Below are 26,922 nucleotides of genomic sequence, written 5' to 3'. Positions count from 1 at the left end.
ATGGTAGGCTTTGTTTCTTTGGTCCCAGCTCTCTGCAGGTCATTCACTAGGTCCCCCCATGTGGTTCTGCGATTTTTGCTCACCGTTCTTGTGATTATTTTGACCCCACGGGGTGAGATCTTGTGTGGAGCCCCAGATTAAGGGAGATTATCAGTGGTTTTGTATGTCTTCCATTTCCTAATAATTGCTCCCACAGTTGATTTCTTCAAACCAAGCTGCTTACCTATTGCAGATTCAGTCTTCCCAGCCTGGTGCATGTCTACAATTTCATTTCTGGTATCCTTTGACAGCTCTTTGGTCTTGGCCATAGTGGAGTTTGGAGTGTGACTGTTTGAGGTTGTGGACAGGTGTCTTTTATACTGATAACAAGTTCAAACAGGTGCCTTTAATACAGGTGACGGGAGGAGGACAGAGGAGCCTCTTAAAGAAGAAGTTACCAAAAAGAGAGCCAGAGTCTGTGAGAGCCAGAAATCTTGCTTGTTTGTAGGTGACCAAATACTTATTTTCCACCATAATTTGCAAATACATTCATTAAAAGTCCTACAGTGTGATTTTCTGGACTTTTTTTCTCATTTTGTCTGTCATAGTTGAAGTGTACCTATGATGAAAATTACAGGCCTCTCATCTTTTTAAGTGGGAGAACTTGCACAATTGGTGGCTGACTAAATACTTTTTTTGCCCCACTGTATCTGTGATCAACAACATATCTGTGTTCCTAGTCATGTGAAATCCATAGACTTGGGCTTAATTTACTGATTTCCTTATATGAACTGTAACTCAGTAAAACCTTTGAAATTGTTGCATGTTGTGTTGTTTATATTTTTGTTCAGTGTATTTTTGTCTTGATTGCCCCCTAGTGGAGTCCTAAAAAGCCATCTTAAAAACTTTGTTACTCTTTCCATTGGAGTAATCACTGATCTGAAGCTTTCACCTCTCCCTCTCTTCCTCCCTCTCCTTCTCTCTGTCAGTGTGTTTGGCAGGTAAGCCACCCACCTGTATTTTCAGGTGGTTATGTAACCAGACTTTACCCACTGGAGAAGATTACAAAAACAAATGTCCTCTTAGCAAGGAGTTTAGGATTGACAAGTTCACTTCTCGCTCTTTATCTCTGTCTGCCTTTCACTCCTTTCTGTCTCTCTCCTTCCCGATTCTTCCCTTTCTCTCTTTTTCTTTGTATCTCTCTGTTTTGTTCTGTTCACCTCTCTACTCAAAAATAATAAACAGAGATATAGAGAAAAAAAGAGGGAGGGAGAAGATTCCCAAGGTTCCCATAGCTCCCCACACCTTATCTCGCTTTTCTTCCTTCTCTCATCCTCTTCTCTGGCATACACACTTGTGTCCCAAGCCGATCCATCTCAGGTGTGAAGCTGCCAGGGTAGTGTTTACACAGGTGGAATACTTTTAGTCAGCACCTGACCCTCTCAGCAGGATGTCTCTGATTCAGGCACCTGGTGACAACAGGAACCTTTCACACACACACACACACACACACACACACACACACACACACACACACACACACACACACACACACACACACACACACACACACACACACACACACACACACACACACACACACACACACACACACACACACACACACACACACACACACACACACACTTAGGTTTTATTACATACAGTCGGGAGGAACTACTGCATATAAGAGCAACGTCAACTCAAAATTATTACCACCAGGAATACAACTTTCCCGAAGCGGATCCTGTGTTTTGCCCACCACCCAGGACAATGGATCGGATCCCAGCCAGCGAACCAAAACAACGACGCCGTAAAAGGGGCAGACGAAGCTGTCTTCTGGTCAGGCTCCGGAGACGGGCACATCACGCACTGCTCCTGAGCATACTACTTGCCAATGTCCAGTCTCTTGACAACAAGGTTGATGAAATCCGAGCAAGGGTAGCATTCCAGAGAGACATAAGAGACTGTAACGTTCTTTGCTTCATGGAAACATGGCTCACTCGAGACACGCTATTGGAGTCGATACAGCCAACTGTTTTTTTCACACATCGCGCCGACAGAAACAAGCATCTTTCTGGTAAGAAGAGGGGCGGGGGGTGTGCCTTATGATTAACGAAACGTGGTGTGATCATAACAACATACAGGAACTCAAGTCCTTCTGTTCACCTGACTTAGAATTCCTCACAATCAAATGTCGACCACATTATCTACCAAGAGAATTATTTTAGATTATAATCACATCCGCATATATTCCCCCCAAGCAGACACATCGATGGCCCTGAACAAACTTTATTTGACTCTACGTAAACTGGAAACCACATATCCCGAGGCTGCATTCATAGTAGCTGGGGATTTTAACAAGGCCAATCTGAAAACAAGACTCCCTAAATTCTATCAGCATATCGATTTTGCGACCAGGGCTGGTAAAACCCTGGATCATTGTTATTCTAACTTCCGCGACACGTATAAGGCCCTCCCCTGCCCTCCTTTCGGAAAAGCTGAGCACGACTCCATTTTGGTTGCTCCCTGCCTATAGACAGAGACTAAAACAGGAAGCTCCCGTGCTCAGGTCTGTTCAACGCTGGTCCGAACAATCTGATTCCACGCTTCTAGATTGCTTCGATCACGTGGATTGGGATATGTTCCACATTGCATAAAAAACAACATTGATGAATACACTGATTCAGTGAGTGAGTTTATTAGCAAGTGCATCAGCAATGTCGTACCCACAGCAACTATTAAAACATTCCCAAACCAGAAACCATGGATTGATGGCAGCATTCGCGCGAACCACTGCTTTTAACCAGGGCAAGGTGACTGGAAACATGACCGAATACAAACAGTGTAGCAATTCCCTCCGCAAGGCAATCAAACAAGCTAAGCGTCAGTATAGAGACAAAGTAGAGTCACAATTCAACGGCTCAGACACAAGAGGTATGTGGCAGGGTCTACAGTCAATCACAGATTACAAAAAGAAAACCAGCCTCGTCGCGGACCATGATGTCTTGCTCCCAGACAGACTAAACAACTTCTTTGCTCGATTTGAGGACAATACAGTGCCACTGACAAGGCCCTCTACCAAAACCTGCGGACTCTCCTTCACTGCAGCCGACGTGAGTAAAACATTTAAACGTTTTAAACCTAGCAAGGCTGCAGGCCCAGACGGCATCCCCAGCCACGTCATAAGAGCATGCGCAGACCAGCTGGCTGGTGTGTTTACGGACATATTCAATCAATCCTTATCCCAGTCTGCTGTTCCCACATGCTTCAAGAGGGCCACCATTGTTCCTGTTCCCAAGAAAGCTAAGGTAACTGAACTAAATTACTACCGCCCCATAGCACTCACTTCCGTCATCATGAAGTGCTTTGAGAGACAAGTCAAGGACCATATCACCTCCACCCTACCTGACACCCTAGACCCACTCCAATTTGCTTTCCGCCCCAATAGGTCCACAGACGACGCAATCGCAACCACACTGCACACTGCCCTAACCCATCTGGACAAGAGGAATACCAATGTGAGAATGCTGTTCATCGACCACAGCTCAGCATTTAACACCATAGTACCCTCAAAACTGGTGTTGTAGGCAACAACATCTCCACCCAGCTGATCCTCAACACTGGGGCCCCACAAGGGTGCGTTCTGAGCCCTCTCCTGTACTCCCTGTTCACCCACGACTGCGTGGCCATGCACGCCTCCAACTCAATCAACAAGTTTGCAGACAACACTACAGTGGTAGGCTTGATTACCAACAACGACGAGACAGCCTCCAGGGAGGAGGTGAGGGCCCTCAAAGTGTGGTGTCAGGAAAATAACGTCAAGAAAACAAAAGAGATGATTGTGGACATCAGGATACAGCAGACGGAGCACTCACCTATCCACATCGACGGGACAGTAGTGGAGTGGGTAGAGGGTTTTATGTTCCTCTGCGTACACAAACTGAATTGGTCCACCCACACAGACAGCGTGGTGAAGAAGGCGCAGCAGCGCCTCTTCAACCTCAGGAGGCTGAAGAAATTTGGCACCAAAAACACTGACAAACTTTTACAGATGCACAATCGAGAGCATCCTGTCGGGGCTGTATCACCGCCTGGTATGGCAACTGCTCCACCCACAACCATAAGGCTCTCCAGAGGGTAGTGAGGTCTGTACAACGCATCACCGGGGGCAAACTACCTGCCCTCCAGGACACCTACACCACCCGAAGTCACAGGAAGGGCAAAAAGATCATCAAGGATAACAACCACCCGAGCCACTGCCTGTTCACCCCGCTATCATCCAGAAGGCGAGGTCAGTACAGGTGCATCAAAGCAGGGACTGAGAGACTGAAAAACAGATCTATCTCAAAACCATCAGACTGTTAAACAACCACCACTAACATTGAGTGGCTGCTGCCAACATACTGACTCAACTCCAGCCACTTTAATATTGGAAACATTTATGTAAAAAGTGTATCACTAGCCACTTTAAACAATGCCACTTAATATAATGTTTACATACCCTACATTACTCATCTCATATGTATATACTGTACTCGATACCATCTACTGCATCTTGCCTATGCCGTTCTGTACCATCATTAATATATCTTTCTGTACATATTCTTCATCCCTTTACACTTGTGTGTGTATAAGGCAGTTGTTGTGAAATTGTTAGGTTAGATTACTCGTTGGTTATTACTGCATTGTCGGAACTAGAAGCACAAGCATTTCACTACACTCGCATTAACATCTGCTAACCATGTGTATGTGACAAATAAAATTGGATTTGATTTTGACACACACACACAGTGATGTAGTGGTTCACAGAAAAGTTGGGTAAACTGTTGAGCCAAAATTGGGTAAACTCTGTTTACTTGCGTTTATCCTCCACTACACTGCACGTGCACACACACACACTAAAGGTCAGATTACCTGACCTATCACCCCACAGTTAAGGTCTCTCTCCACAGGTGCTAAAGTTAACTGTCTGGCTGGTGTAATACTGGTGTATAGGAGCCAATTTCCTAATACCTCCTCCCACCTCGCTTCTGTTCCTCCGCTCTCTCTAGCTGCTACCCACTCTCTTTTTTCCACTTTCTTTCCCTCATTCTCTTTCTCTCTATCCCATGTTCTCCCTCTGCCTCCTCACTCTCCAATAACTCTCCATCTGTCTCTTTTATCTCCTCTCCTGTCCCTCCTCCGTCTCCTCCCTCTCACATACCTGTCCCTCTCCATCTCTATGACCTCTACCTCTCCCTCCCTCCCTCCCTCCCTCCCTCCCTCCCTCCCTCCCTCCCTCCCTCCCTCCCTCCCTCCCTCCCTCTCCCCTTCTCCCTCTACCTCCCGACCCTCACTCCCCTCCTCCCTCTACATCCCCCTCCCTCCCCTCCGCCCTCTACCACCCTCCCCTCCGCCCTCCCTCTCCCCCTCCCTCTACCCCCCTCTCCCCTTCCCTCTACCCCCCTCTCCCCTTCCCTCTACCTCTCCCCCTCTCTCTCTAACTCTCATATAAAGGTGGATAGATTGAGCAGAAGCCAGTTAGCCAGGCTAACACAGACCAGTGAGTATCAGCTACGCCAGGAACACCAATCCAAATGTAATTTTCTGCAAGATTACACACGATAATGACTGGCTTTGGAGGACCGCCATAACTGATGGCTTCCAATTATAGATGTATAACTATCGATCTGTCAACACTAGAGAGAGGGGGAAGTAGGGAGGGAGGGAGGGAGGGAGGGAGGGAGGGAGGGAGGGAGGGAGGGAGGGAGGGAGGGAGGGAGGGAGGGAGTAAATCTCTATAAAGAAATGTTTACTTTGCGAGATGGGGAATAATACAAATGTATTGGAAAAATTATATCACTGACAATCATGACCTTAGAATGCAGGCGGAAGACTGAGGAATGTTCTAATAGCTATTCTCAAAACAAAATGTGTAGCGACACACTGTTTTGAGAGAGGAGAGCAGAAAGCTGATAAAAAAACAGTACGGTGGGTATACCGGAGTACAGGACAGATCTCTACCACCTGGACAAAGGTAACACACACACACACATTTAAATCGAGCCCAAATGCCCTCTAGCCAATTGCCTTGGTCAAAATACCCCACTGTAGATACATACATCCAAATACCCTCTAAATGCCCCCAGTCTAAATATCCCACAACAACCCCTCCATGTCCTAAAAACCCATCCAGCCCCTGCACCTGCTCAGTACTTACTCACTGGTTCCTCCAGAGTACTGCAGCCAGCTGCAGTCAGTCAGTCTCAAGGACAAATGCCTCAGCTCTACCCAGCTCTCTTCCTTCCTCTCCTCTCTGTGGCTCAGCGATGCAGCAGCAGCACAGACCTTTCTCTCCTCTACTCCGGACCAGGCAGCACAGAGTTCACTTACCCCACTCACAGGGGAGTCCTGAGTGTGTGTGATAGGGGGAGAGGATAGAGAGGAAGTAGAGGACACAGCTCTCCTGCATTCCCATAGACACGGGAATTGCTATAGCAGCCTTGCAGAGAGGGGGAGAGAGGGAGGGAGGGAAAGAGAGAGGCAATGGCATCACGTTTCAGTGAGGTTCTGTGTCAGCATGTGTTTGATGCAAGTGTAGATGTCAATAAAGATATGCAATTTATGAAGCTGTTTTTGGAAAACTAGTATTTTGATGTTTTCTGAGGGACTTTTTCTTTTTTTACTTGAGGTTTGTGTAAACCATATAAACAATAACAAACATGAATATTACTTCTAAACAGTGTTTATTGTTTCAGAGTATAGGCTGTCTCTCTTTTTACTTTGTTCCTTCTTGATTGAACTGACATGTAAAACAGTTTTGCACAGTTCTGCTAATAATTGTTAAAGACCAGACCATGGTAAGATAAATTGATCTCACATCTGCTCATAATAGAAGGGGATTATTTCATACATTACATTGGCAACACTTTATTTTTCAATCCTATTTCAGTTGGTATTTACCAGGTAAATGGAAGAGACTAAAATAACAACAACGTCATTGCCTGTGTCCGAATACCTGTAATAGTTCAAAATAGTAGGCATTTTGGGTATGCACATTTGTAAAAGGTTTTATAGTGTGTGATTTTGTATTTCTTTAGTATGCTTTAAATGCCATGTCATACTCATTTAGTCTTTTCATATAGTAGAATTTGCTGCACATGAGGAAGAGAATCGTCTTGCTAGACAACAGCTGATTATCAGCTGAGGACGCGCTGTATTAAAATGACCAAACGGCGGGAATCAACGTAATTGCGCATTAGATGACATTCTCAGTAGGATGAGACGAGTACAGCTGATATGTTGCTTACTGCATTCGTTTTTAATAAACAGTAAGTTCTAAATACTATATAGTAAAGTGGTATTCAAACTCTTTCAGCGGGGATACCATTATTTTCTCCAGCATTTCTGGCAAACCTCCTCCCACCCCAAAATCTAACGAAACAACCTTAAAAACTGTACATTTAGATTTTTACATCAACAAACAACCTTCAACTCTTTACATTTCCAGCTTTCTCATCAAAATGAATAGGAACCAATAAATACATTTACTCAAAAACGTTATACATTGTCCCATACAATCATTTCTTGTGCCCCTTCAACCCAAAGAAAATCTGGCGACTCCGTTGCATTGGGGTCACGACCCCGACTTGGAATACCAGATGTAGTACGATTAGTACACAGTATGCAATTTAACTAAGTATTGGGCAAGCCAGATTTTGGACACAACCACTGTGAATCATTATTGGAAAGGAGGCATTTCCATGTGATGCATACCAAGCAAGTACAGCATGATTACTTTGGACTTTTGTTTGGCTTCTTTTGAATAAAATAGACACTATTCTGGAATCTTCAGGGATTGAACATTCTACTTTACAACCATACCATGATTAATTTCCTGAATAATTTACCACACTCTTCCCTCAGGCATACCATCTACACATTCCAACATAACTGAACAATATTCCAAAGAAAGCATATGATAGTTTAAATGTAATATATATTACATTTAAACTTTTTTTTTTACATTTGCCAGTTACTCTGGTATAACACTAATGTAATGCAACTACAAGTAGTATACATTTAATTACCATGCACTACTTAGCTACCACTTCAGCCATCACCTTTTTGTACTAACCAGAGTAAGTACTAGCTACATAGGTAACTATAGTGGTATAACCTTGGAATAATGCCATTGTAATGTGGCATTGCAAAAAATATTTAAAAGAAAATATAACTTCAACCACATGAACATCCATGAGTGATTTTGATGCTTACAATTATTTTAACCTGAAATATATTTTTGTCATCCTGTGCAACATCACACAACCATTTAGCTCTGCCATACTTACAGAAAATGGAACATTGATAGAAGAGAAATTGTATTCTTGTGAAACTGAGCCTTTTAGTGTGTAGTACACACAGTCCAACTATATAGCCTGGCTAGTTGCACACAATCAAACCCAACTACAATGCCTGGTTGTCTTCTTTTCATTCCTTCTCTTTTCCCTGGTATGTTGGACATCAAGTACAAATCCGAGTTAACAAAAAAATATTTTTATTTTATTTAACCTTAATTTAAATAGGCAAGTGGGTTAAGAACAACTTCTTATTTACAAGGACAGCCTACCCCGGTCAAACCCGGATGACGCTGGGTCAATTGTGCGCCGCCCTATGGGACTCCCAATCACGGCCGGATGTGATACAGCCTGGATTCGAACCAGGGACTGTAGTGACGCAGTGCCTTAGACCGCTGTGCCACTCAGGAGCCCTGATGGGTACCCTAACGCTCCATGCACTTCCTCTCTAACCAGGGTTGTGACTTTCCCTATCATAGGATGTTCGTCCTCTAAGTAAAACATTTGCATTTGTTCCTTCTTCTAGCTCTGATGCTCTATCAGTCTTTCTTTCCCAGGAAGTGTTGACCACCGTCCTCCCTGCCCTCAGTAGGGTCCATCTCCATCGAGGCCTGCTGGCCTGGCCTGTTCAGTTTGGGGCCTAAAGCGTGGGGCTCAGTTAAAACCCAGGCCCGCTCCCTTGGGTCTCTGTGTGGCCCGAACAGGCTCAGTGATGCCCCTGCCCTCCGGACCCAGGCCCATGCCAGGGCTCCAGCCCATACTCTGCAGCATCCGGTTCCCCATGTTGGTCTCTGGGATGGGCCCCGCACTCTCACCTACCACCCCTAGAGAAGGAGACATAAAAGAACAGGAACACAGAGTTACTACAGAGAAGAGGAGATGGAAACATAAAAGGAGAGAGCATGTTAGAGGTGGAGGGAGACATATGTGGAGAGTATTACACTTTACAGAGACTTTATGGACTTTATAGACCACATAGGGTGCCTTCAGAAAGTGTTCATACCCCTGGACTTATTCCACATATTGTTATAGCCTGAATCCAAAATGGATTAAATTCATTTTTTTTCAAATATCTCACCCATCTACACACAATACCACATAATAACAAAGTGAAAACATATTTTTATACATTAGTGCAAATGTATTGAAAATTAAATACAGAAATATCTCAATAATTTGTAGAACCACCTTCGGCAGCAATTACAGCTGTGAGTCTTTCTGGGTAAGTCTCTATGAGCTTTCCACACCTGGATTGTGCAACATTTGCCCATTATGCTTTTTAAAATAATTCAAGCACTGTCAACTTGGTTGTTGATCATTGCTACACAACCATTTTCAGGTTGTGTCATATATATTTTCAAGTAGATTTAAGTTAAAACTGTAACTCGGCCAAGGGCATCTTGGTATCAACTCCAATGTAGATTTGGCCTTATGTTTCAGGTTATCCCTCTCCCTGTGTCTGGGGGAAAGCAGACTGAAGGTGGTTTTCCTCTAGGATTTTGCCTGTGCTTAGCTCCATTTTTATCCTGAAAAACTCCCCAGTCCTTAACGATTACAAGCATACCCATAACATGATACAGCCACCACTATGCTTGAAAATATGGAGAGTGGTACTCAGTAATGTGTTGTATTGGATTTGCCCCAAACATAACACTTTGTATTCAGGGAAATTACTTTAGTGCCTTGTTGCAAACAGGACGCATGTTTTGAAATATTTTATTCTGTACAGGCTTCCTTCTTTTTATTCAGTCAATTAGGTTAGCATTGTGGAACAACTACAATGTTGTTGATTAAACCAATAAACTATGTGACTGTTTCAATGTCACTCTTGGCCTCATGTTGAAATCCCCGAGGCTTCCTTCCTCTTCAAAGGATGCCTGTATCTTTGTAGTGACTGGGTGTATTGATACACAATCCATAGTAAAATTAATAACTTCACCATTCTCAAAGAGATATTGAATGTCTGCTATTTCTTTCCATCTCTACCAATAGGTGCCCTTCTTAGTGAAGCATTGGAAAACCTCCCTGGTGGTTGAATCTGTGTTTGAAATTCACTGCTCGACTGAGGAACCATACAGATAATTGTATGTGTGGGGTACAGAGATGAGGTAGTCATTTAAAAATGTTAAACACTTGTTGCAGAGTGAGTCCATAACAAAGGGGTTGAATACTTATTCACTCTATAGATTTCAGCTTTTCATTTGTAATTAGTTTGTAAAAATTTAGGAAACCACAATTCCACTTTGACATTATGGGGTATTTATTGTGTGCAAGTCAGTGACAACAAATCTCAATTTAATCCTTTTCCAATTTAGGCTGTAACACAACAAAACGAGGAAAAAGTCAAGGGCACTGTATATTGTTTGTAAAGAAAATTATAATAAATCAGGCAATGTTAAGGAACCCAATTCATACAGTCCCATTTTTACCACATTGCCGGAATAAGCCTTTTATACCACCCGTGCACATGTTGGCAAGTTAAGGAGTGGGAGTAGGCATGGGTCGATGTGGGTGGAAGTCTATTTTAATAAATTCATTCTACATTCAGTGCAATCACAAACTATTCAGACCCCTTGACTTTTCCCACATTGCAGCCTTATTCTAAAAGGGATTAAAACATTTTTGCCCCTCACCAGTCCACCCACACAAAGCAAAAACAGTTTGTCATATTTGGACATTTATAAAAAATGTGAAACTGAAAAATCAACTTTACATAAGTATTCAGTACTTTGTTGAAGCACCTTTGGCCACGATTACAGCCTCAAGTCTTTTTGGGTATGATGCTACAAGTGTGGCACAACTGTATTTGGAGAGTTTCTCACAGTCTTCTCTGCAGATCCTCTCGAGCTCTGTCAGGTTGGATGGGGAGAGTCGCTGCACAGCTATTTTCAGGTCTCTCCAGAGATGTTAGATCGGGTTCAAGTACGGGCTCTGGCTGGGCCACAAGGACATTCAGAGATTTCTCCCGAAGCCACTCTGTCTGGGCTGTGTGCTTAGGGTCGTTGTCCTGTTGGAAGGTGAACCTTCACCCTGGGCTCTGAGGTCCTGAGTACTCTGGGGCAGGTTTTCATCCAGGATCTCTGTACTTTGCTCTGCTCATATTCCCCCTCGATCCTGACTAGTCTCCCAGTCCCTGCCTTTCAAAAACATCCCCACAGCATGATGCTGCTGCCACCACCATGCTTCACCGTAGGGATGGTGCCAGGTTTCCTCCAGACGTGACACTCGGCATTCAGGCCAAAGAGCTCAATATTGATTTCATCAGACCAGAGAATCTTGTTTCTCACGGTCAGAGTCCTTTAGGTGCCTTTTGGCAAACGCGGGCTGTCATGTGCCTTTTACTGGGCAGTGGCTTCTGTTTGGCTACTCTACCATAAAGGCCTGATTGGTGGAGTGCTGCAGATATTGTTGTCCTTCTGTAAGGTTTTTCCATCTCCGCAGAGGAACCCTGGAGTTCGGCTCAGTTTGGCCGGGCGGCCAGCTCTAGGAAGAGTCTTGGTGGTTCCAGACATCTTCCATTTAAGAATGATGGAGGCCACGGTGTTCTTGGGGACCTTCAATGCTGTCAAAAAAATGTTTTTACTACCCTTCCCCAGATCTGTGCCTCGAGACAATCCTGTCTCAGAGCCCTACGGACAATTCCTTCAACCTCATGGCTTGGTTTTTGCTCTGACATGCACTGTCACCTGTGTGACCTCATATAGACAGGTGTGTGCCTTTCCACATCATGTCCAATCTATTGAATTTACCACAGGTGGACTCCAATCAAGTTGTTGAAACATCAAGGATGATCAATGGAAACAGGATGCACCTGAGCTCAATTTAAAGTCTCATAGCAAAGGGTCTGAATACTTATGTAAATAAGGTATTTTTGTTTAATAAATGTGCAAACATTTCTAAAAACCTGATATTTTGAAACAGAGCCCAAGCCCATGCTTTTTGAAAATCCACGTTTCATCTCTTTCCTACCCTCACTCCGCTTTGTTATGGAACAGGTGTAGGGTCTTACATTGAGAGTATATTCAACAGGATAACTATAGAAAATAATAGAATATCTATATTTTTTAAAGAATGTAAGTCTTGTGTACATATTTCACAACCTCCACGGGCTTTTGGAGTTGCCTTTAGGCAATTAAGCCAAATAATAAGTCTACATTTGAATTAGGCTACATTATTGCATGCTAAATGTTTTCTGATCAATATGATAGATGAGGAAACGAATAGACGAGCTGCCACCTCCACTTATTTGCCCAGCCAGTGAATAAACCAAATATACAGACAGAGATTCACTGAAACAAAACCACATTGATCGATTAAGACAAGTCACCGGCTTTTGGTCAGGAGTATATGGGATCCATATCATGCCAAATGTATTCACAAAGGTAAATCACCAATCCACAAATGTAAATCTCCAATCCACAAATGTAAATCACTGTAAGGTTCTGTATTTATTTTCTAAACCTTGTGTTCTTGAACGTAGCCCTGTCTTTCATTTTTGTTCATTGATTTCACCTGTGTTAGTTACTCACCTGGTCTCATCAGCTCCTTATTTAGTTCAGTTCATTCTGTTTATGCCTTGAGGTATTGTTCTTTTTGACTTTACTAAGCCTTTTTCTAGCTTGTTTGTGAGAACCAGTTATAGCCTTCGGTCCTAGTTTTTATTTACCTGCCTGTTTCCCAACCTGTGTATGACCCTTGCCTGCGACCACGATTCCTTCCTTCTGCGAAGGCAAAATAAACACCTGCCGCGCTCTGCGCGTGAATCTATACCTTTTTCTCTGAGTATTCACTACAATCCCCAATCCACAAATGCAATTAACTATCCACAAACACATTTTGATTTGTATTTGTAAATCAATATATTGCATTATATTGGAAATGACCTGCATATCTGCAGTTATAAAAAGATTAATGCAATACATCGATTTACAAATACAAATCAAAAGGTGTTTGTGGATAGCGATTTACATTTGTGGAAAGTGATTTACATTTACATTTGTGGAAAGTGATTTACATTTACATTTGTGGATTGGTGATTTATATTTGTGAATACATTCTGCATGACATGGATTCCATAAGAGTAGGCCTAGGCTACTGAACGATTGCGAGTGAAGAGCAAAATAATCCACTTGTTAAACTACATAACATGCAGGCAAATTCTTCTGATTAGTGCTGATAAACAGTGCTGAAATAGTTGACCAAACGCAGTTAGGCTTTTATAACAATAGGATGACTTTGGGAGTTTCAGTAAGCAACAATTCTTTGCCTTCAAATACATTAGCCTACTTTATTCAATACTCCATCCAATTGTGGTTAAGAAAACAGTGCTCTGTGAAGAGATGGGTGAAGTGACATGCCTCAATGTTTAGAACTACCAGAAGGATGGTAACAGCCTAGTAGTAACTGGTGCTGCCTAGCAGCCATCAAGAGCTTAAGAGCGTAGTGTGAGCCAATGTCGCCTCAGCATTACGGCTACATTTCATATTAAGCCGCGGGCAGAACTTTACCGCAATCATGACTAGATCAGGTCATGGAAATAAACATTTAGGCTTTGGATGGGAAAAAGTTGGCGGGATGCGAAAGTATGTTAGTGGGAGACATAAGAGGGAAAGAGATCTCTTGCTCTTCCGGTCTCCTTCAAGTTAAGAGTAGAGCAGATGATCTTGATGAAGGCTTATTGATTAGGCTCAATGGGCTGAAAAAGCTACAGTATTTAACCCCTGAACTCTACCTCTAACCCAATGAACCAGGTGAGGCCTTTGTCCCTTCTTTTTCCTTGACCTTTACGCACAGTGCCTTCAGAAAGTACTGATTCCACATTTTGTTGTGTTATAGCCTGAATTCAAATTGGATTAAATAAAATCTCCATCTATACACAATATACACTATACACAATACCCCATAATGACAAAGTGAGAACAAGTTAAGAAATGTTTGCTAATTTATTGAAAATGAAATACAGAAATATCTCATTAACACAAATATTCACACCCCTTTGCTATGACAGTCCATATTGAGTTCAGGTGCATCCAATTTCCTTTGATAATCCTTGAGACGTCACTGCAACTTGACTGGAGTCCACCTGTGGCCAATACAATTGTGTTTCTTTCTAAATCATGTCCAAACATCTGTCTATATAAAGGTTCCACAGTTGACAGTGCATGTCAGAGGGAATTGTGGAGACGAAGATGGCAGAAGAAGTGGATGCTGAGTTGAAATTAAGCAGCGTGTCGAGTAAATCTGGTGAAGAGGAATGTTACTACAACAGTAGTATTGAAAACTGGAACAAAAAGGAAATGGCCTGAAATTGGAGTAGAGGATACACGTGTAAATAAATCGCTTCTTGTTGGGATGCGTTTGTAGAGTAAGGATGCGTTTGTAGAGTAAGGATGCGTTTGTAGAGTAAGGATGCGTTTGTAGAGTAAGGATGCGTTTGTAGAGTAAGGATGCGTTTGTAGAGTAAGGATGCGTTTGTAGAGTAAGGATGCGTTTGTAGAGTAAGGATGCGTTTGTGGAGTAAGGATGCGTTTGTAGAGTAAGGATGCGTTTGTAGAGTAAGGATGCGTTTGTAGAGTAAGGATGCGTTTGTAGAGTAAGGATGCGTTTGTAGAGTAAGGATGCGTTTGTAGAGTAAGGATGCGTTTGTAGAGTAAGGATGTGATGCGTTTGTGGGAAACCCGATTGAGGTGTCAAATGGTGAGTCTGTCAGAGTGACCAGGAGTGCTCTTATTTTGATTCATAGTTTTTCTGAAGAGCAGAAGAAGATTGCAGTGGGCTTCAATAGAATCCGGACAACAGAAATTTTGTGTTTTGAACATCGGAGTAGAGCACCAGTCAAAGGAGTCATCTCAGGGGTGACGACAGGTGTTCAAGTTGAATAACTGAAGAGAATTCCTTGTGTGGTTGGTGCCCAGTGTCTGATACGCTGCTAGGTGAATGTCTGTGGGCCCTGTTTTTTGATAAAGTCTGTAGGCCCTTCTTTTTGATAAAGTCTGTAGGCCCTTCTTTTTGATAAAGTCTGTAGGCCCTTCTTTTTGATAAAGAGCAAATACCTACGCATGTGAAGCTTGGTTATTGAAGCTATGCCGTAAGAGCTTTCGTTGCCAAACCACTGTAGTGTAAGAATTGTAAAGGATTTGGCCATGTTTCAAGTGTGTGCAGACGAACAGAGTATACTGAAGAAAGGTGTGTAAAAGGATAACAGTGTTGCAATTGTGGTGGGGATCATGATCTTGAGTTCCTGGAGTGCCCTGTAAGGGTGAAGTAAATTGAGGTACCTAAAGTTAGTCAATTGAATCTACAATGGAGGCGATTAAAATAATTGAGAAAACAAGTGGTGCTAGTGAAGAGATGGTAGTGGATACAACTCAGCCTGTAGTAAATGTTTACTGCCAGAAATAATAAAGGTGGATTTTGTTGCATTCACTGCCAGTCAAACTGTACAGCACAAGCCTCAAAGAAGTCAAAGAAACTAGACATGATTGTGCCTATAGCAGAAATGTTTTTGGGACGCAAGGATTTTACATCGAAATACTTGCAAGGGGTACTGGTGTTGGAAGACCCACCTCCCAGGTTCCCCTTGAGCCTGTGTTGGGATCAAATCTTTTTTATTTATTTTTAACAGAAAAGTTGTTTTATTTTTGGGGGGGGTTGTTTTTTGGGAGGAATCCTGTTTCCATCCTGCATAGTAGGTAGCGGGATGCACATTAAATTGTGTGATCGCCAATATACCATAGAACACATATGTCAGAGTCAAGGCCCGCGGGCCACATCCGGCCCGCGAGAAGGTTTTTTACGGCCCCTGGGATGATCTTGATTTATTATTAGAACCGGCCCGCAGACCGCAGCAAGCCGGCAGCCCGCAGATCTTTTACACGCACCAATACTACATTTCCCACAATGCAACGGTGACGTAGCTGGAAAACTGTGTGTCTTCTGTGTGGAGAAAGTGTGGCGGTACTGAAAGAGTATAATCTGAGACGACATTATGAAACGAAACACGTGGACAACAACAAGAATATGGACATGGAACAAAGGCTACAAAAGACAGAGGAATTAAAACGAGGCCTCAAATCTCGACAGGCTCTGTTCAAAAAAGCCAAATCACAAGGCCAGGCTGCTGTCAAGGCCAGTTTTATTTTGGCAGAAGAGATCGCTAAATCAGCCCGGCCATTTACGGAGGGGGATTTCATCAAAAACTGCATGATTAAAGTTTGTGACGAAGTTTGCCCAGAAAAAAGGCAACTCTTTTTAAATGTGAGTCTGAGCAGAAACACCATTGCCGAGAGAGTAGACCAGTTGTCCATCAATCTAAAAGAGCAGCTTGTGAAAAAGGGAAAAGATTTCATTGCATATTCCTTGGCTGTGGATGAGAGCACCGACATTTCTGACATTGCCCAGTTGTCAATTTTCATCCGCGGAGTGGACTCCAGCCTAAGCGTGACAGAGGAGTTTTTGGCTTTACGTCCTATGCATGGCACAACTACGGGGCATGATTTGTATGAAGAGGTGTCAAGATGTGTAAATGAGATGGAGCTGCCTTGGGAAAAACTCGTGGGTTTGACAACCGACGGAGCACCTGCGATGTGTGGACACAGGAGCGGACTGGTGGCGAAGATACGGGAAAAGATGCAAGAGGAAAACGCGACAGGTGAGCTGACAGCTTATCATTGTATCATACACCAGGAAGCGTTGTGCGGTAAAGCCTTGAAAATGGAGCATGTAATGAGCATCATCACGCGCACAGTTAACTTTATCAGAGCCAAAGGTTTGAATCACCGCCAGTTCAAGGCATTTCTGACGGAGTTAGAAACGGAGCATGGTGATTTGCCTTATCACACAGAGGTGCGATGGCTAAGCCAGGGAAAGGTGCTTCAAAGATGTTTCGAGCTTCGTGAGGAGATTTGTCTGTTCTTGGACAGCAAAGGGAAAGACACAACACAACTCCGAGACGAAATGTTTCTGTGTGAAATGGCTTTTCTGTGTGACATTACGAGTCATCTGAATGCAATGAACTTGCAGCTGCAGGGTCGGGATCGTGTCATCTCTGATATGTACAGTACAGTGAAGGCATTTCAAACCAAACTGACTCTGTGGGAGACGCAGATGCGGAAAGAAAATTTGAGCCACTTTCCCAGCTGCCAGACCATGAAAGAGAAGCTCTCTACCAGTGCGTTCCCGAGCGCACAGTTGGCTGATAAAATAGGTATGCTTGCCGCTGACTTTCGACGCCGATTTGCTGACTTTGAAGCACAAAAAGCAGGTTGGAACTGCTCGGTAACCCATTTGCTGTTGACGTGGAAAGCTCACCACCAAACCTCCAAATGGAGTTGATTGACCTCCAATGCAATGATGCACTGAGGGCAAAATATGCGGCAGTGGGTGCTGCGGAGTTCGCCCGTTTCCTCCCCGACACAATGCCCCAGCTGCGCATCCAGGCTGCTCAAACGTTGTCTATGTTTGGCAGCACATACCTGTGTGAACAACTGTTTTCTTTGATGAACTTGAACAAAACATCACACAGAAGTCGACTTACTGCTGAACACCTCCACTCAATTCTGAGGATTTCCTCAGCTCAGAGCCTTACCCCGAACATTGATGAACTTGTGGAAAAGATGGGACACCACCAAGTATCACCCTCAACCTCAAACAAGTGAACATTACTGTGCAATCACATATTTAGAGTTTTTACTCAGTTCAAGTTTAAAAGTTAAAGTTTAATATTTGTTTTCACTGCATGTTACTTCTCCTTAAACAAAGTGTTGTTTTTGATTAATAGATTTTTGCACTTTATTTTATTGTATTTCAATCCAATTATATTTTAAAAATATTTCAGTTGAGTGGATGATAGAAAATTGCTATTATTGTTTTTTTCTTTGAAGTAAATTTAGCCCACTTTTGCTAAAATAGAAAATATAGGCTACTGATGGTGCCTTGAATACCGGTTTCTTTCATTTAATGTTCATGTTATGGGGATTTTTATATAAAGGAAATTTGTCTTTTGTGTCTGTTGAAAATTAAAGATTACTGACAGAGCCATAAGAAAATATTGCTTTATTTATCTGATCATATTGGAATATATTTGTTAGGTTTTCAGTAGGTTCAATTAGGTTCACTAGACTATATGCGTCATTTAAAAAAATTTCAATGAACATTCGAACAGTCCGGCCCTCGGCTTGTAGCTAAATTTTTTATTTGGCCCTCCGTCCATTTGACTTTGACACCCCTGCCATAGAAGAAGTGCATGTCAGAGCAGAAACTATAACATGAAGTCCAAGGAACTGTCCGTAGATCTCCAAAATAGAATTGTGATGAGGCATATATCTGGGGAATGCTATACAATCATTTCTAGAGTGTTGAAAGTCTATATCATTGGGAAATTTAAATAATATGGAACTACCCAGACTCTGGCTAGAGCTGGCCATCTGACCAAGCTGAGCAATCGGCAACAAGGACCTTGGTCAGGAAGGTGACGACCACCAACGACCACCAAAACTGCAGAGTTCCTTGGCCGAGATGGGAGAACCTGCCAGAAGGACAACAGTCTCTACAGCACCTTCACCAATCTGGGCTTTATGGGAGAGTGGCTAGACAGAAGTCACGCCTAAGAAAAAGGCACATGAAAGCACACCTGGAGTTTGCAAGAAGGCACATGAAAGACTCTGAGATCATAACGCAAAAGATTCTGTAGTCTGATGAGACAAATTATATTCTGTGTCCTGAATGGAGAAAACCAGGTACAGCTCATCACCTGTCTAACGCCATCCCTACTGTGAAGCATGGTGGTGGCAGCATCATGCTATGGGATACTTTTCAGTGGTAGGGACTGGGAGACTGGTAAGGATAGAGGGAACAATGAATGCAGCCAAATACAGGCAAATCCTTGATGAGAATCTGATTCAGAACGCAAATGACCTTAGACTGGGGCGAAGATTTATGTTTCGACAGGACCATGACCCCAAGCATACAGCCAAAGCAACACTGGAATGGCTTCAGAACAAGAATGTGAAAGTCGTTGAGTGGCCTAGTCAAAGCCCAGAGTTGAATCCAATTGAATCCAATCCAAATCTGTAGAAAGACTTAAAGATTGCCGTTCACCGCCGCTCCCCATCTAACTTAACAAAGCTTGAGAAAATCCCCAAGTCCAGATGTCCGAAGCTGATACAGACATACCCAAGACGACTCAAAGCTGCAATCACCGCCAAAGGTGCTTTTACAAAGTATCGACTCAGGGGTGTGAATACTTATGTAAATGAGATTTCTGTATTTCATTTTCAATAAATTAGCAACATTTTCTAAAAACATGTTTTCACTTTGTCATTATGGGTTATTGTGTGTAGATTGGTGAGGGAAAAAAATCTATAATCAATTTTGAATTCCGGCTGTAACGCAACAAATGTGGAATAAGTCCAGGGGTATGAACACTTTCTGAAGGCCCTGTAACAATGAGAGGTGTGGGCAATAGAGCAGACTCCTGTTGCATGACTTCAAGTTGTAGTAGCCATTGGTATACACTCCTTTATATCCTCTTCCTAGAACCAAGATGGGCACCTGACCAAGACGTATTAACCCTTTATATCCCCAGTCTCATTCCCTTTCCTGGTATTAACATTTTCCACTCCCCTAAAACACACTAACAGAGGTGAAGGGGAGCAGGAACTTTCTGTGATACACAGCCGTGATTGGCTTCGGGTTAATCTGGTATCTCTCTGACTGCAGAGCCTGCCAGCTGACTGGTGTCCAGCCCAGGTTAGGGAGGAAGGGTGAAGGGCCAAGAGCTAAAGCTGGTTAATGACCGGGTTTGGGGGGGTGGGTGTGTGTAAGTGAGTGAGTGCAGTAGTGTGTGTCAGAAAGAGTTTACCTGTGGGTGGAGGTAAGCCAAGGGGTGCTGCTTTGCGTCTCCTCTTGACTTCCCCCGTACACAGAGACCCCAGGTGACCACTCGTCTGTCTGTAGAACCACAACCAGAACATAGGAATAATTCATTAGCATCCATGCGTTGGCAACATCCTAGAAACAATGTACCGTTGTGGATGGAACCACTGTATCATTTGTGAGATAATTTGTTGATTGGATTATTCCTAATGTACCTGCTGGCTGTTTTCACTGAGCAGCTCCTCCGATGCCCTCTGTCTGTCCGTGAGTCCCAGTGCATCTAGATAGAGAGAGAGAGACAGAGAGAATATACTAAACAGCTATTAGAAAATGTAAAATACGTCTATCTGGGCATTATCATCCACAACTGTTTAACAGTCGGTACTGTTTTGAAAGTGCAGCTAGGCGGTGAACTAACAGAGGCATGCCTTACTTGTCCGTGTTCTCGTCTAGACCCCGGACTAAACCACGGGCTGTGGACGACACATACGTTTGTTTAGTTTATTTGCACACAGTCAAGTCAAATATAGAAAAAAACTGAATAAGGGAAAAAAGAAACAAAGTGTAGACAAGTATTCTACAAGTCAGGTTGTAAGGTAGACCGACTCGTGTGAGTGGGGGGTGTCCTGGTGGTGTCGTCCCAGCCGCTCGTTGAAGGCCTGTCCTGGGCTGCCCTGGGAATCGTGGCCCTGGGGCCCACCATGCAGCCAGCTCAGCCTGGCCTGGAACCCTGCCACAGCAGAGACAGCACAGTCCACACATCATAGACTGGAATGGGAGAAACACTATGGCAGCTGTAGAGGCTACAAGACAAACCCTTTGCAGTAGCTGCCCCCTACTGGCCAAATGACAGGTTACAATAGACTTTGGGTAACTCGTTCTACTATTGCACAAAGAAAAACAGAGACAAGTGGGGGCCCAGGAATCAAAATGGTACTGGGCTCAGAGATACAAACAAACAAACTGACACGTCTGGGTCCAGCTACCTCTCTGTGCCCTGGGGCTCATGATGGGGAAGGATCCGGTGAGGATGCTGTTGAAGACAGGGTCAGCCAGGTCCAGTTCCTCCCCTGCCTCTCTCTCCCACCAGGGAATCACACCCGCCACCCCACACGCTCCCCCCGGGTCCCCCTCATAGAACCAGTCACTCTGCTCATCATCAGCTGGGAGACAGGAAGAGGTTAGAAGTTAACGGTCAGGGTTTGGAAAATAGTTTTCATACAAAATATTTACTCAGATTTTGGAACAATCTTTTTCAAGACACACATTTTTATCCTTGTTGATAACACTGCTATAAATGACATGGGACGGCAGGTGTTGAATATTTTGTTAAAGCCTAACTTAGATATGTTTCCGCTTATAATTTCGGACATTTGGAAGGCGATTTGTTGGTCAACTTGTAAAATAATTAGGTACAGTGCCATGCGAAAGTATTCGGCCCCCTTGAACTTTGCGACCTTTTTCCACATTTCAGGCTTCAAACATAAAGATATACAATTTTATTTTTTTGTGAAGAATCAACAACAAGTTGGACACAATCATGACGTGGAACGACATTTATTGGATATTTCAAACTTTTGTAACATATCAAAAACTGAAAAATTGGGCATGCAAAATTATTCAGCCCCCTTAAGTTAATACTTTGTACCGCCACCTTTTGCTGCGATTACAGCTGTAAGTCGCTTGGGGTATGTCTCTATCAGTTTTGCACATCGAGAGACTGAAATTGTTTCCCCATTCCTCCTTGCAAACAGCTTGAGCTCAGTGAGGTTGGATGGAGAGCATTTGTGAACAGCAGTTCAGTTCTTTCCACAGATTCTCGATCGGATTCAGGTCTGGACTTTGACTTGGCCATTCTAACACCTGGATATGTTTATTTTTGAACCATTCCATTGTAGATTTTGCTTTATGTTTTGGATCATTGTCTTGTTGGAAGACAAATCTCCGTCCCAGTCTCAGGTCTTTTGCAGACTCCATCAGATTTTATTCCAGAATGGTCCTGTATTTGGCTCCATCCATCATTTTAACCATCTTCCCTGTCCCTGCTGAAGAAAAGCAGGCCCAAACCATGATGCTGCCACCACCATGTTTGACAGTGGGGATGGTGTATTCAGGGTGTTGCTTTTACGCCAAACATAACATTTTGCATTGTTGCCAAAAAGTTCAATTTTGGTTTCATCTGACCAGAGCACCTTCTTCCACATGTTTGGTGTGTCTCACAGGTGGCTTGTGGCAAACTTTAAACTACACTTTTTATGGATATCTTTAAGGAATGGCTTTCTTCTTGCCACTCTTCCATAAAGGCCAGATTTGTGCAATATACGACTGATTGTTGTCCTATGGACAGAGTCTCCCACCTCAGCAGTTCATCCAGAGTGATCATGGGCCTCTTGGCTGCATCTCTGATCAGTCTTCTCCTTGTATGAGCTGAAAGTTTAGAGGGACGGCCAGGTCTTGGTATTTGCAGTGGTCTGATACTCCTTCCATTTCAATATTATCGCTTGCACAGTGCTCATTGGGATGTTTAAAGCTTGGGAAATCTTTTTGTATCCAAATCCAGCTTTAAACTTCTTCACAACAGTATCTCGGACCTGCCTGGTGTGTTCCTTGTTCTTCATGATGCTCTCTGCGCTTTTAACGGACCTCTGAGACTATCACAGTGCAGGTGCATTTATACGGAGACTTGATTACACACAGGTGGATTGTATTTATCATCATTAGTCATTTAGGTCAACATTGGATCATTCAGAGATCCTCACTGAACTTCTGGAGAGTTTGCTGCACTGAAAGTAAAGGGGCTGAATAATTTTGCACGCCCAATTTTTCAGTTTTTGATTTGTTAAAAAAGTTTGAAATATCCAATAAATGTCATTCCACTTCATGATTGTGTCCCACTTGTTGTTGATTCTTCACAAAAAAATACAGTTTTATATCTTTATGTTTGAAGCCTGAAATGTGGCAAAAGGTCGCAAAGTTCAAGGGGGCCGAATACTTTTGCAAGGCACTGTATATGTACATGGCTACCTCAATTACCTCGTACCACTGCACATCGACTCGGTACTGCCGGTATATAGGCATGTTATTTTTGACTCATTATTGTTATTCACTGTGTAATTATTCCTTGTGTGACTATTTATATTTTTATCTTTGACTCTGCATTGTTGAAAAAGGACCCGTAAGCGTTTCCCTTTTAGTCTACACATGTTTTTTTTTACAAAGCATGTAACAATAAAAATGGTACTCCGACATTCCTGTAAATAACAAGATTTGGTGGCCAGCAAAACAGATGGTTACCTTGCCTCCCCTCGTCATTGGTGTACAGTCCACCATCGCTACTGTTGCTGACACTGCTGGTCTCACTAACAGAGAGAGAAAGAGAGAGAGAAATGAGAAAATATGGGGTGTGAGGAGAGGTGATAGGAAAAGAAGAAGAGAACAATCTGAAATCAATTTCCATTGCCCATCATACAAGGAAAACTCTCAGGAAGATGAAGCTATGAGAAGAATAACTTAACAAACAAGTCTCCTAAATACTGCTTTCCAACCAGGTGAGCATACCTGTGAACGTATAGGCCTATACCGAGGAGCAGGGAAACACAGCAGACAAGAGAAACACTAACCACCTGTCACTCATGTCCTCGTCCGAGCCCTTCTGCTCCTCAAACTCCATCTTGTCCTTGGGTCCCGCCTGCCCCATAATGGCGTCCTCACTCTCCACCACCACCCCTTCATCAGTTGCCTCCAGCCCCAGCCTGTGGGCAGCCAGTTTCCTCTTCTTTACCCTGCTTTTCCCTCTTCCAACCCCACCACCACCACCACAACCACCAACGAGCTCCATCCCCGCCCTGCCATCAGCCACGCTCACCCCAGGGATCCTGCACCCTGCGTGGGGCTTGGGGACGGGTGGGGGCCCGAGCATGGGGGTGTTGCTACTGGAGGTCACCGGCTCCAGAGGGGGGTCCACGGCCATGCGTTTGACCTTGCGCCGCCGCCTCAAACTACGGTACCCCTCTGCACCCGGCACTCCTCCTAGGTCCTCCTGCCAGATGGGCCGTTTGGCACGTCCTGTGTCGGGGTTCAGGGGAGTACGGCGCTTGGGCCCCAGCTGCTCATCAGAGTCGCTGATATCACGGGCATGGCTGTTGCTGCTGGCAATGCCGCCTGTGGTGGTGCGGTAGTCCTGAGAGGAAATGAGCGAGGAAGAGAAGGAGAGCAAGAGGAAAGACAAAAACGGTTAGCCAAAGAGACGTTCAGAAAGCCAAACATTTTATATACACTCTTATCCAGAACGACTTACAGGGGACATTAGGGTTAAGTGCCTTACACAAGGGCACATCAGATTATTTTCACTTAGTTGGCTCGGGATTTGAACCAGCAAACCTTTCATTAACTGGCCCAATGCTCTTAACCACTAGGCTACCTAGCTTAGACAGTAAAATGGACAGTCTCTGTTATCTTAAGGAATCTGCCTACTATAATTTCCTGGGGGGGGGACTATTCCTTTACAATAACAACAAGACCATTTCATTAAGGGCCTACCCGAGACCCCCTCCCCACCTTGTGTTCGTCCAGGCTGGACTCAGATCCCTCACTGAGGTGGCCCGTCTCCCAGGGTGGGTGAGGGTTGTCAGAGCGTCGCTTCCTCCCACGACGTTTCCGGGCCTGTCTCTTCAGCAGGCAGCCTACGGCCAGCGCGTGGTCCCCCCCATCCCCGAAGCCCCCCCGTGCCGCCTGCTCCGAGCTCTCCTCCAGCGCCGACACCAGGTCATGGACCAGCTCGTCCATCGCCCGGCTAAAGTGCCTGGGGAAGGAGAGAAACAAGGTACGAGTGTGTAACAAACAGTGAAGAATTTAATGTGTGTGTGTTGTGAAGGCTCATGTCCTCATCCATAACCTCTTGCCACGCCTTTCCCCCCTGGCCACGCTCCACCACAACTGTCTCCACTCTGCTCATTAGCACCCATGTCTATTTAAGCAATAGTGTTCCCCCCAAACTTGCTTGTTCCTGTTGGTGAATGTATGAGGTGGACATCCTATTTTTTTCTTCCATGTGTGTGTGGCTGTACTTTCCATTATTGGCACATTTGTAAATGTGTTAACATTAAGATCCTTGGAGTTTGTCAAAGTGTATATGCTGCTGCCATATTTTGTACAATTTCCTGCAAGTCCAGTATGTAAGATCCTCAGTTTGTTTGATACACTTCGGTTTATTCTGCTTTTTGCACTTGTCTGTGCTTGTATGTTAACGTGTTACCTCCTTGTTTTTCCCTAGTAAACTATTATCCTGCAACCCTTCCACATGTGGTCCTGCCTGTGTCCAATACAACCCTACTATCTGGATTATTGCTTAATCTGCATTAAGTTGTCAATGTGGCATTCTGAACTCTAACCCAGTCAACCTCTTTATACAATCCACTTGTTTGTGTACAGCCTAGTGTGTATCCTATTAAGTGTCAATCTGAAACTGTCCCACGAGAGCAGGGCTGTATGCATTGTGCAGCATAATCTAACGTAACGAAAACCAGTTTCTATTGGGTAAATGTGTTGTTGCCTCGTTCCGTTTGCTCTGATACTTAACTTTAGTTACAAGGCGTAATTAATACGCCCCTAGCATCTTATGATCTGTAATGGAAGGTGTTCCCGTGTATGTGCCAGCTAGCTATTAGCTTAACTTGCATGCAAGACTTGTGCTAGACGGCCCAGGCACAATCCATGGAGATCTGGCCTCATTTTAAAAGCTAACGCGTTAGCTAGTATTGTTGGCTAAATCGCAAAAGAAAAGCTAGGTAACTTTGAGCTAAATCTAGGCCGAGAACGCAATTCGGGCAGTCACACGTTAGTGATCCATTTAGCTGACAATGCCAACATCTGATATTTAGCTAGGTAACGTTAACCGATTAACGTTGGCACTGTCGTTTCATCAAAATACAGGGGTTAGGCAGGGGTGCTATGCTAGCCATGAATCAACATCACTTACCAGCTGGTTCCCGCTTTACCGATGGTCTTTAAATGAGCTTCACGGAACATTAAAGCCCCTCAAAGCCGGTTACTTTTAACCAAAAACAAAGGGAAGCCTTCTAAAGCTAGCTAATAAAGCTTGCTAGTACATATGCGAAAGCAGGCAACACAATTCATTCTGTGGTGTGGTTGGCTAACAAGTATAAATGTTAATTGCGCATTACTGCCACCTACTGTACTGGTGTCACTAACTTTGGTAGATTATGATTCAGAAAATTAACCATTTCCGCAACTAAACGCGTGGAAACTCAAGGCTCAACTTCTCTGCTGTTTTGGTGCCCTGGCTACCGTGACGAAAACCCACGCGATGATGCACAGATTTCGAAGTGTTGCACTTTCCTCTCAATGGGTGCTTTTTCAGTGGTAATGCTGACGCAACCGACTGTGGACTCGTTTAAGGTGCATCTTCGGACACTAATAGGGTTTTCCAAAAGCTCAGATCAACATGGCAGTGTTGCCATTGTTTATAAATATCAAAATAATGTCTCCAACTCCCATATCACAGTCGAACTGAAATGATGTGTCTACATTGTACGATCAGTGAGAGCCTCAAACATCACGTTCATTTGTATATATCCGCTGTAGACATGAATCGCGTCAAACTTGATTTCAGTGATGTCTTTAACACGAGCGTGAGAAGAAAAAAAGTGGTTGATTATAAAACCACGATGCAGGTGATGGCTGTAGGATGAAGTTGGTAAAGAGCAAGTGC

The 26,922-nt window shown here is 43.8% G+C and overlaps 2 protein-coding genes across 3 annotated transcripts in view; both read right to left on the bottom strand.

The window, feature by feature from the left end:
• Positions 1–6,357, bottom strand: part of LOC123995166 (estrogen-related receptor gamma-like) — a 48,286-nt gene extending 41,929 nt beyond the window's left edge. Inside the window, exons 1-2 of the mRNA XM_046298574.1 lie at positions 6,182–6,357; positions 1,285–1,465 (exon numbers count right to left, since the gene is read on the bottom strand). The gene's annotated coding sequence lies outside the window, so the exon portion shown is untranslated. The remainder of the gene's footprint in view (positions 1–1,284; positions 1,466–6,181) is intronic.
• Positions 6,358–6,690: 333 nt separating this feature from the next.
• LOC123995164 (G patch domain-containing protein 2-like) lies at positions 6,691–26,651 on the bottom strand. 2 transcript variants are annotated; one of them, XM_046298571.1, is made up of 10 exons: positions 26,170–26,651; positions 24,750–24,993; positions 23,813–24,372; positions 23,487–23,551; positions 21,179–21,355; positions 20,799–20,922; positions 20,626–20,665; positions 20,408–20,472; positions 20,179–20,267; positions 6,691–9,142 (listed from the first exon to the last, which is right to left on the bottom strand). In XM_046298571.1, exons 1-10 carry the CDS (start codon positions 26,217–26,219, stop codon positions 8,973–8,975), a joined length of 1,584 nt encoding a protein of 527 aa, XP_046154527.1. In that variant the 5' UTR covers positions 26,220–26,651; the 3' UTR covers positions 6,691–8,972. The 2 variants fall into 2 exon arrangements, with proteins under 2 accessions (XP_046154527.1, XP_046154528.1); XM_046298572.1 differs by having other exon boundaries at positions 23,816–24,372; positions 26,170–26,649.
• Between the last annotated feature and the right edge of the window lie 271 nt (positions 26,652–26,922).

Source organism: Oncorhynchus gorbuscha, linkage group LG14 (genome assembly GCF_021184085.1).
Source record: "Oncorhynchus gorbuscha isolate QuinsamMale2020 ecotype Even-year linkage group LG14, OgorEven_v1.0, whole genome shotgun sequence".
NCBI lineage: Eukaryota > Metazoa > Chordata > Actinopteri > Salmoniformes > Salmonidae > Oncorhynchus > Oncorhynchus gorbuscha.
Note: the sequence above shows the minus strand (reverse complement) of the source record. Positions and strands in the feature narration are given on the sequence as shown.